Source organism: Equus caballus, chromosome 12 (genome assembly GCF_041296265.1).
Source record: "Equus caballus isolate H_3958 breed thoroughbred chromosome 12, TB-T2T, whole genome shotgun sequence".
In the NCBI taxonomy this organism is placed as follows: domain Eukaryota; kingdom Metazoa; phylum Chordata; class Mammalia; order Perissodactyla; family Equidae; genus Equus; species Equus caballus.
This window is the reverse complement of record NC_091695.1, coordinates 12727356-12738879: the sequence shown is the minus strand read 5'-3', so window position 1 is coordinate 12738879 and position 11524 is coordinate 12727356. Positions and strand designations below refer to the sequence as shown.

The following is an 11524-nucleotide window of genomic DNA, read 5'->3' as shown; positions in this document are numbered from 1 at the left end:
TTTGCTGAAATAAACGATTTATTTGGGAAAAAATTGACATTGGTATTTTACAAATATTGACATTGGTTTCCATCACATAACAGGAAACATAACGTGAAAAGAAGGTTTAGTTTAGAGGAAGAAGCAAGGTATTCGGATTCAGACTTGGGTTCAAATCCCATCTCCATTCCTTACGACGTCTGAGACCTTAAGCGAGTCTGTCAACCTCTCTGATCTTTAGGCTTCTCATCTGTAAAATAGGAATAATAATGCTGTCCTTGCCAACCTGGTATAAAAGTAAAAAGAGAAAAATACTTAGCATCTGGCACACAGAAGTCATTCAAAAAATGGGAGCTATTATTATCATATTATCTTACATATTGGTGTCCCAAAGAAATAGGAAAACGGATTTTGTCTGGAATAAAAGGCAATTGACATGAGAAACATGCTGGGAAGAATAGGTTATCATAGGATGGCTGCCATTTTTTTGGGTCATCTGTAACCTAGTTTATCTGATGTTGTTTTAAATCAGTGGGTCCCTCTATTTGTGTACATAGGCCCCTTAAGTGTCATCTGAAAACTTCCAATGCCTGAGTACTTATCACAGAGTGAGTCAATCAACTTGGTCCATAAATAATAGGAATCTCTAAAACAGCATGATTAGTTTCAAAAATTTCGGGGAGTATCTGCTATGACAGGCGACACTTGACTTATTCTATCTGAATGCTCTTCTCTGAGTCCTGTGAAGTCCTCTTGAAAATAAGTTCTACCCACTAAAAAGCATAGCTTTGCTCAGATTCCTCTTTATACTTAGAATATTTTTCTGCCCAAGGATATCAGTAGAAAGAGCTTTGGTTATTCCTGAGAGAACAGCAAGTTCACAAATAAAGCCTCTTCCTCCATGCCATGTTCTTTCATCTGCACAAAATGCTGATGAACATACGGGAGTGCCAAACCCTTCTGGAAGCCAGCAAAGACATACTTATGATGTAAAAGTGGAAATGGGAAATTAGGGGGAGGAGAGAGAGGATGTGAACCAGGTATTTCTTTAACTAAAACATACCAACAGACTAAGTTTGATGTTCGTAAGAGTAGGATTAGAAATTCACTTTCTTCCCAACATGGACCATAGAGAAAGTAAAATCAAGATAATTTGTGAGGGGTCAGTTTAGTATTGTGTGAATGAGCATGACTGATTCAGAAGAATGCTTCTGAATTAAGTTCTACGGAAGTAAACGCAATCTCATTTAAAAAACTACCATTTTCTTTCTTAAGTTGGGCTCCTCTAGCAATTTCCTTTCCTAGTACATCCATGCCAGGAAGAAAGTTTGCTAGCTGGAGTAGATAGGAAGGTACCAAGGATTGATACTTAGTCTGAGAAGATAACTAAGGCCTCTTTTCCTGAAAAATGCCTTTCTTTGGATTTTAGTGAATAGTGGCATTGCCCCATCCTGCCCATATTCTTCTCCAGGGTAAATAAGAAGAGTATCCTTTCTGCTGTTACTCACAGAACCCAAGTGTTCTGCTGTTGTCTCAAATCAAATCTTCTAATTTGTGAGCAGATAAAGCCTTTTCTTGTCTGTTCTTCCTAATTGTTTAGGATGATATTTTTGTCTGTTCCATGACTGCGCTAAGTGAGGCCAAAGGTGTTTAAGTATCAGCGGCACACAGGAAATATGATCAATGAAGGCCTCATAAACTCTAGTCCATATGCTCTTGGACTTATTAAATCAATCCTTTGTCATCTTGGGAGGCCACAGACAACAGTGGCAAGCATGAAATACAGGTGGGTAGACATTCATGTTGGGAGACACAATGTGTTAAAAAACCCCAGTAGCAACAACCACTGTTGGCCTACATTGGTAGAGATAGCCAAAACCAAGATAGTAAGTTTGAGAACATCAGTATAGGGATGTAGAACCAAGGTGATCATGTGAGCCAGGGATGAGAGACAGGTTGCATGGAACAAGTAGGATTCAAACAACACAGAAGACACTCTTTGATAATGCTTCATATTGATCTCAGACCAGCACGTAAGGAGACAAGAATATCTTCTCTGTTTTCCAGTGGGGATGAATGTCAAGCAGAGTCTCAGCAGTTAGGATGATTTTGAATATTCTACACGTATGTAAATACAGTCATCTTTAATTGGGCTGAGGCATGAACTTGATCACACAAGGTGAGTCGAGACAGTCCTTTCCCCTGAGTGATTCTAGGTCAACACCTCGCACTCCCAACTCTACCTTTTCTCTTTCTTTCTTATTTTCTGCTTGTGGGAACTTTCAAGGAGGGCCGAATATTGTTGATGTGTTGAAATACGGTCCTCAAGGGAGACTTAAAACTTAAATACAAAGTGCATATTGTAATAAAGAGAAATGCCGCGATTCTTGAAGAAAATGAGATTTCTGAGAAAGCTAACAGACTGTGTAAATATGTATGTATCTGTGTTTGGGAGATTTTCTGTCTGAAGCACTGGTATGTAGCCCTTATTAAAGTCAAGTTCACTGCTTTTCCGTCTAGAATACACATCAGCCTTCTTTGAATCTGGTTTATTTATATAAAGCTCTCTCTCACACACAAAGCAGAAAGGCTCCAGGACCTCTCAGCAGCAAAAGAGAGAAATGCGCTTCAAGGCCCTAAGACGAAGTCAAACACATACTGATTTAATGATAATCACCCTGCAGCGTCTGCAATAAGCATTACACGGTCACGAAAGGGCAATTTCTATCCAAAATGGCCCCTGTAGATGATCTATTGTACGTTAATGTGAAAATGACTTCCTGCGTTGATTCAGAAGATGATTGATTTCTACTCTGAGTGCCAAGACAGGCCTGACGGATGACAGACAACCTCCTAGTCCATTTCTCCTGGACAGATGGTGGGCCGTGGCCTGACTTTGGATGGTCGTACAGGTGCTTCTTCACACCAACCCTGACGGGGTCAATTGAAGGCTTAGAGGCTCAGAAGAACAGCATGCTAAAAGTTTATTCATAATTTTTATTTGATAAATCTCTATTAAAATGGAGAAAATTGAGGTATAAAGGGAGAGTGGGAAAATACCTCTGTTTTCCTAAAGGCACTGTGATGTGAAAACAATTTTCTGACATCCTTTAAGTCAGGAAACTCCTGTTGGTCTAGCGCTTCCTTAAAAGATGATCAGGAAGATAGGTCCCAGTAATGTTTATATGAGTCAATTGTCAGACAAGACAATTATCTTAATTCTGAGCTTCAGGCTTTCTTCACGATTGAATTGGTTGATTATAAAACATCTGTATTTGAGTCAAGTGTCAGGCAAGCAGCCTCTGACTCTGGCCATTTTCTCGGCTGTATTTTTTCATCGTTGTATAGCATATTTTCTGAAGAACTCACTTAATAATGTCTTCTTCAGAGTATTCATTAAGTATTCAAATGCCTTATCTGCCCATTTCCTTAAAATGGATTCCTGGCATTTCTAAAATTAAATACTGCCGGGGCAAAAAGAACTTTGCATTTACCATGAAGCAAATTATGTGCTTTGACCACCTAACAGAGGATGTATTAGCAACCACTGAAGGTTCACATTTGTGGTCTCAGTTTGGAACTGGGATTCAAGAAGACTTCAGGGTATACTGGTCTGCCTCCACATGTCTTCCCCAACCCTGCTTTTTAGAATCAATATAAAACCCCAACTGTACTCATTGTTGCATTTACCATACTCATTCTTCTAATTGTTCTCATTTTCACATAAGAAATATAGTTCTCCAGAGGAGCTGTGTCATCTTTGCATTTCCTCACTGGCCCTTTGATCAAATAGATGCTCAATAGTGCTCTGTACAGGTGGTCCTAAGGTAGGTGTGAGCGAGCCAAGCTTTTCACATCAGTTTATTCCTTCCTTGGTAGGGGTTACTCACATGCTCTGAAGTCAACCAGCAAATGGTTCCAGAATATAGCAATTGCCTAGTTTATTCAGCAAACTGAGAGCTGTGTTGTAAAATGGTTAATATGAGTGTTGGGAATCACGTTGTGAAAACAAACTCTTTTCCTTCTTTTTGATTTTGGACGTGTGTCCTCTCTGGAAAGTTTTCCTTTGTCAGTCGCGTGCACTGTAGTTCACTTTTTTGAACTCTTGGACTCGAATTAACGCGGTCAATGATTAGAGCAAAACTACAGTTAAATTGGAGGTTAATGCCTCTCCCCATCTTTTCTTCTAGCGACTTTTATGTTACTTGATGGTGAGCATGGGTTAAATGGAATTTTAACAGAATTCCTTTAAGTGTTATATTTCCTGAGATTCCAATAGCTAAAAGAACACATTTCCTGTACTGCTAATGATGTTGAAGGTGTTCAAAACATGTTACCCCAAAGTAAGCCCCTTACCATGTTGATTATTTTAAGCTGAAGTCACTTGAGAAACAGTAGATGAAGGAAGGGCTCTCTGACCTCCCCCTTTCTACCTAAAAGCAGGTCATAATAGCTCCCATGAAAAAGACGCTGTCCCTGCACCAGGAAGAGAACATTCTTATCACTGAAGACTGGGAGTCAATGCCACAATGGATCTGTACAAACAAATCTACTAAAATAACCCTAATCTTCCATTAGTTTACCCCTATATTTCCTAGTCACTTTCCCTAAATTTGTCTCTCCTAAAAGCTTAAGCCAGTTTCCTTTGTCTTGCCATTTCTCCAGAAATTTAACATTCTTGGTTCAAAAAAGTATATATGCTCTCAGTCTTAATTCTCTTGTAAGTCTTCATTTTTCCTATGAAGGCTCCTATATGCACACAAAAATATTAAATAAAATTTGTATGCTTCTTTTCTGTTAATCTGTCTAATGTCCACTTAATTTTCAGGCTCAGCCACAGAACCTAAGAGGACAGAGGAAGATTCTTTTTCTTTCCCTTTTCTGGCCGTGGTTCAAGTCCCTTATCATGTCCATTTGAATTAGAGATAGGAAAGATATGTTTAAGGAGATAAACAACTTGAAGGTGATATTTCGCTTACTATCTATCTCCAATTAATGAAATACATGGAATGAGCTCTCTTGACTTCTCAAAAAGGAATCCCAACAGACCAGAAAGACATCTATGAGCCAAGCTAAGTTTTGAAAGTATGCGTTCTTTGCACTGCTATGCTTCCATAAACGAAGCATCCCTTCCTTCATAGATTGCAGGTAAAATGCCTCACTCTTACACCTGGGAGTCAAATAATTTCTTAAATTATTTTCCCTGGCTAGTGTGAAGTTAACAGACAATAAATCATTATTATTAACAGCAAAATGAGATAAACTTTCTTAGAAATCGGTGGTAGGTATTGCTCTGAAGATACTTTGAAGGCTATTTTGTAAGTTCAAGAAAGGATGGCAGCTCTGTGTCATAAACGGTTAGTTTGTACTCACCAGCTAGCTGAATCTGGACACTATTTTCCTTAATGATGGGTGTGGATGAGAATGTAGCCAATCTCTCGTAATGACCTCAAACATTCCAGGAATGCAGCACAACTCTTCCCAAAGATGGGATAGTCAGCAGGGAGCATTAATGTGGGATGAAGATTCATCATTTACTTCCCTAGAGAATATGAAATGAAAGGTTCATGTGATTCTATTTTCAAGAGTTCTGTTTTGGCTCAGTTCTGGGAACTCCCTTGTATATAATGATGATGGCTTCTTTCCAAAATGTGTTGATGTTAAGATGAATTTACTGTATCTTAGAACAAGGACCTATTTACATTTCCCATATTGTAAAAACTGCCTGTTTAACTTAACTGCTCTTATGTTTTCTATATTTGGGAAAAATTTTGAAACACTAGGTAAAAATTAGAAATGACACAACTTTTGGAATAAAACAGGATGTTAAAAAATCCACAAAAAATCTGGGCTTGAGTTCTGTCTCCACCACTAAGTAGTTACTTGATCTTCAATAAATCATAATCTCTCTACTTTTCAGTTTCTAAACTTGAAATGAGAATAAGAAAACATACTTAGTGGTCGCTGTAAAGATTCAATAATGAAAGTATGCAAAAGGAACTGACCGTCCTTGGTGTCAAAGAAAAAACCAAAGCTGAATAGTAGTTAAAATATAGTTAAGATAGTAGTTAAGATTTTGGTAATGGTAAAAACAGAACTATTGCAATAGGGGAAAAGAGACCCCACTATAGAACTGGGATCAATTCAGAATACTGCATGGGCAAGTGAGAATTCATAGCCAAGGAGCAGGGTAGGGGTAAGTGGGTGGAAAATTACTAAAAATAAATGTCAGGGGTAAGGGAGATGGAAGCTAACTTGAGCTGACAGCGTCTTTGCTGAAGACAGGCCAGGGTGATCAAGACATCGCCTGGGGATGGTGGAGGATGAGAAATCCGATGAGCTATCGATGGGGAACAGATGGAGGATGGAGGACTTTTGCTAAACTGATCTAGCAGAGTTCTTGCTAAAATAAGATTTTACAAGGAAGTGCACCGAGGCACCTAGGAGAAGGTTCGAGAGCCTGACTAAAGTTTGGTTAAGTGAAGAATCTTTGTCATTGGTCACAATATTCTCAGTAAGTCTTGGTTCCTATTCTTCCTATTATCTTAATATTTGGAAACTCGTTATTTTATTCATCGGTAGGATAAATATTTCTTATTTCCTTGACGTACTGAGTTATTTTAGATTTCCAAAAAAATAATAAGGTAAAAAGGCATTGAAAATAATTTTAATATTTCTTTTAAAAATTATTAGTTTTTATTTCTAGGGTTAATGCTACAAGCTTATATTGGACATCTACTAATAAATGCTACAATTATTAAGAAATATTAGTAAAACCTTTGAAATTTGGATTCTTTTTGTCTCAAAGAGGATGAGAGCTCAAAATGTGATGTTACTTCTGTGCACTAATCCCTTGCATACTCCCACAGAAACTCCCTATTATGCCTTGACAACAGCTTGTCAGCCATTTGGCAGAAATTTTACCCTTTGAGAACAACCAAACTCAAAATTGTGGAGGCGTTTTTTTAAAATGGGAGCTTTGGTTTTATTCTTTTTTTTTTTTTCCTGTATGCATAGAATAACAGGAAATTCAAATCCTTAAAGGTAAAGAGTTAAATGAGGGTAAATTTTGAAAACTTAACGCTCAAAGTGCATTGATTTGCAATTACTTTATAACAAAGAGATACCACATACTGAATTCAAGCTGATGCATCCTTTTTCATGGGCCTGGCAACACATTTCCTCTTTGAGAATGGCTTTGCAGTTCCGTGGATTTTCATGCAATTCTTGATTTGAAATCTTTGATCACAATAGCTCACTCATTCTAGTTTCCTTGCAATTAGTCTCACTTCCACACTTAAGAATCAAAAAAGCGAACATGAATATACCAGGATGGCTTGGAATAAATAAGAAATCCTGGGAACTAAACAAACTTTATCCATTTTTCCATCTAGACCAGGCCCAAGGTTGGTTCACATATAACATCCGCAGTTTGAACTTCTGAACTGAATGTACTTCCATATTTTGACTTCGATTGGTTAATTCACACCTATGTTACTATCTCAGTGTGTTCACTTATTTTGATGTTATAATGAGCTATTGGGTTCTCTGAATAAGAACTCCTGATTCTAAAATTCAAGTTAAGAACGTGGTAAGTCAAACGATAGAAGGAAAACATTTCAGAAATGCTATTTTGAAGGAATAAAAGCATATTTCATGAGCCTCAGTTTTTCATTTTCACAAAGAATTTCATGTACTTCAAATACGTATAATTTCAATAGATTTTGTCAATGCAGTATTTGTTCCAAGTTTTGAGTGGGACTAAGAGACTTGACAATAAAATCTAAAAATCATTACATACTAAAATAATCCTTTGGAAATCTCACCCACACACAGAAGACTCACACACACACACACACACACACACACTGCTTCTCTCTCACATTTTATTCAGAAACAGAAATTTTATCTGCCAGGAGCTGACCCAACCAAATTAGCTCTCTTTTGTATTTGTAAAGAAGAAAACTGAACTTCTGAGAAATTATTTAATTTTACTGAGGTCACACAACTCGACAGGGGAAGCCAGAAGTTTAATCTAGGTTTGCCTAATATCACTTTTATTTGTTGCACTATGTTCCATGCCTTGATGTAGACAATTAAGCTGAGATTTTTGCCCTAAAAAGATGCTATCTAAAGGGAAAGACTAATATGTAAACAGCCATTTATAACACTCTTTAAAAGCAGGGTTTTACTAGTTTCAAAGAAACTTTTAAAAATTTTGTTTTATTATTTTTTATTGAAATATAATTGACATATAACACTGTAAAGTTTAAAGTGTACAATGTGTTAAGTTGACACATTTATGTATTGCAATATGATTAGCACTGTAGCAGTAGGTAACACTTCTATCACACCACACACTTATCATTTCTTTTTTGTGGTGAGAACATCTAAGATCTAGTCTCAGCAACTTTGAAGTACATAGTACGGTATTGTGGACTAGAATCACTATGTTGTGACAGATTTCCAGGACCTACTCATCTTCTAACTGCAAGTTTGTGTCATGGAACTTTTTAATAGGACCAACTTACTTTGTCTTGAGGACCCAGGGAAGATTTCACTGAACAGGCCTGAGGAGGAATAGAAACATTCAAGACAGAATAGGAAAGAGGGCAGGAGAGCAAGAGGAAATAGCACATGTAAATCATTTGAAACAGATGAGAACATCTCAAAGTCAGGAAATCATGAAGAGGTACATGTGATAAGAACCTAGAAAGGAAGAGGATGCATATCTTAAAGTCTTAGACATCATGTTAAGGAATTGGGACTCATTATAGGTGATTACAAGCCATGGGAGGATTTTAATCATGAGAGGAAACTCTATTTATTCAACAAATATTTCAGTGTTTATTATTACCAGACACTACTCCTATTTATAAATTAGAATAATTTCAGACAACAAAATAGAAGATAAACCAGAAACGGAAGAGACTAGGGGCTACTTCAAAACCTTTAGGCAAAAATGAGGAGACATGAGGTAGAGATTGTCTATTTCATCTTTGGGTTAACTCTTGTCAGAGGGTAAAATAATAGAAAATGTGAATTTAGTAGCTTCTCTCCTCATCTTTATTTTCCCTACCTGCCAACCCTCTTAACACTTTCAGCACCCTAGCACACATCTAAGGGGCCCAGAAGTTTCTTGTGAATTCAATTACAGTCACGTGCCACATAATGACGTTTCAGTCAACAATGAATTGCATGTAAGAAGGTGGTCCTCATGTCTGACTAGGCAACGGAAACAACGGAAAAAATAAACAACTGGGACTGCATCAAACTAAAGAGGTTCTACACAGCAAAGGAAATCATCAACAAAATGAAAAGACAATCTAACAATTGGGAGAAGATGTTTGCAAATCATATATCTGATAAGGGGTTAACATCTAAAATATACAAAGAACTCACACATTTCAAGAACACAAAAACCTACCAACCCAATTAAAAAATGAGCAAAACATCTCAACAGACATTTCTCCAAAGAAGATATATAGATGGCCAACAGGCATATGAAAAGACGTTACACATAATTAACTATCAGGGAAATGCAAATCAAAACTACAATGTCAGGACGTCTATAGTTAACAGGACAGGAAACAAGTGTTGGAGATGATTTGGAGAAGGGAATTCTCATACACTGCTGGTGGGAGTGCAAATCGGTGCAGCCACTATGGAAAACAGTATGGAGACTCCTCAAAAAATTAAGAATAGAACTACCTAAGATCCAGCTAGTCCACTGCTGGGTATTTATCCAAAGAAGATGAAAACACGAATTTATAAAGATGCGTGCACCCCTATGTTCATTACAGCATTATTTACAATAGCCAAGACTTGGAAGCAACCTAGGTGCCCATCAAGGGACGAATGGATAAAGAAGATGTGGTATATATACACAATGGAATATTACTCAGCCATAAGAAATGAGGAAATCCAGCCATTTGTGACAGCATGGATGGACCTTGAGGGTATTATGCTAAGTGAAATAAATCAGAGGGAGAAGGTCAAATACCGTATGATCTCATTCATAAGTAGAGGATAAAAACAACGACAAACAAAAGCACAGAAACAGATCGGATTGGTGGTTACTAGAGGGAATGGGAGGAGGCAGGAGGGCAAAAGGGGTGACTAGGCACATGTGTGTGGTGATGGATTGTAATCGATCTTTGGGTGGTGAACATGATGTAAACTACTCAAAAATCGAAATATAATGATATACCCCTGAAATTTATATAATGTTATTAACCAATGTGACTGCAATAAAAAAAGTAAATAAAGAAGGTGGTCACATAAGATGATAATGGAGTTCAAAAACTCCTATCACTTAGTGATGTTGCAGCCATTGTGACATCATTGTGACATCATTGTGACATCATTGTGTATTGCATTACTCACATGTTTGTTGTGATGCTGCTGTAACCAAACCTACTGCACTGCCAATCGTCTAAGAGTATAGCACATAGAGTTATGTACAATACACAATATTTCATAATGATAATAAATGACTATGTTACTGGTTTACATATTTGCTATACTATACTTTAATCTAGTGTTGTTTTGTTCATCATGGCCCCTAAGCATACAAAATCCACTGCTAATGTTGCGAGTCTGAAGCCACATTCAGTGACTAGCCTGGAAACAAAATTCAGTGACTAAGTACTACAAAGACTGAAAATCAGTCAAGGTCGTTGCTCACCAGTCAGGCATGTCCCTTTCCTCCACAGCTATGTGAAGAACAAGAACAAAGTGAGAGAAGCTGTTGAAGCGTCTGCATCATGAAGGCAAAGAGACTAAAACAACTTTGAGAAGGGACCACATCAGACACGGAGAAACTTCTGATGCCCTGGATTAAAGACCAGACAGAGAAGCAAGTCTCTGTCAGCACCATGACCATCACAGCCAAAGCAAAAAGTTTGTTTTTGATGTAGAAAGAAAAGACTGGACCTGACTACAATGTTGAATTTACTGCCAGCTCTGAGCGGCTTAAACAATTCAACAATCCTTATTCATCACATAATGTGAAAGTGAGCGGTGAGTGTGTGAGCGCGGATGTGAAGGCAGCTGAGGAATTTTTGGAAACTCTAGATGAGCTGATTGAGGAGGAAAATTACTTGTCAGAGCAGATATTCGATATGGATGAAAAGGCCCTATTCCGGAAACAAATGCCTGAAAGGACTTTCATCCATAAGGAGGCCAGGTTTGCCAGGTTTCAAAGCTTTTAAGGACAGGATAACAGTCTTGCTTATTGCAGGCTACAAATTGAAACCCTTTGTGATCTGGCACAGTGAGAACCCCAGGGCCTTCTAGCATATCAATAAGGACACATTGCCAGTGTACTACAGGAGCAATGAGAAGTCGTGGATGACCCAGCTGCTCTTCTAAGAGGCCCTCTTCAATTACTATGAGAGTAAAATGGAGAAGTACCATTTGGAGAATAACATCCCTTTCAAGATTTTGCTTATTGCTGATAATGTTCCTGGACATCCTCCTTTTCTTGGTGATCTTTATTCTGATATTAAAGCAGTGTTTCTCCCTCCAAACACCACCTCTTTGA

At 37.7% G+C, this 11524-nt stretch overlaps 1 protein-coding gene across 3 annotated transcripts in view; it reads right to left on the bottom strand.

The window, feature by feature from the left end:
• LOC138916586 (ubiquitin carboxyl-terminal hydrolase 25-like) overlaps positions 1 to 11524 on the bottom strand; it is a 93404-nt gene continuing 81880 nt past the window's right edge. For 2 of the 3 annotated variants that reach the window (XR_011423873.1, XM_070229507.1), the window contains one exon: positions 1 to 265. Coding sequence is in view for 1 of the 3 variants with exons in the window: in XM_070229507.1 (XP_070085608.1) it covers positions 226 to 265 (40 nt within the window). In the remaining 2 variants the exon portion in view is untranslated. Of the gene's footprint in view, positions 266 to 5352; positions 5522 to 11524 lie in introns of all 3 variants that reach the window. The other variant, XR_011423872.1, reaches the window with a different exon arrangement.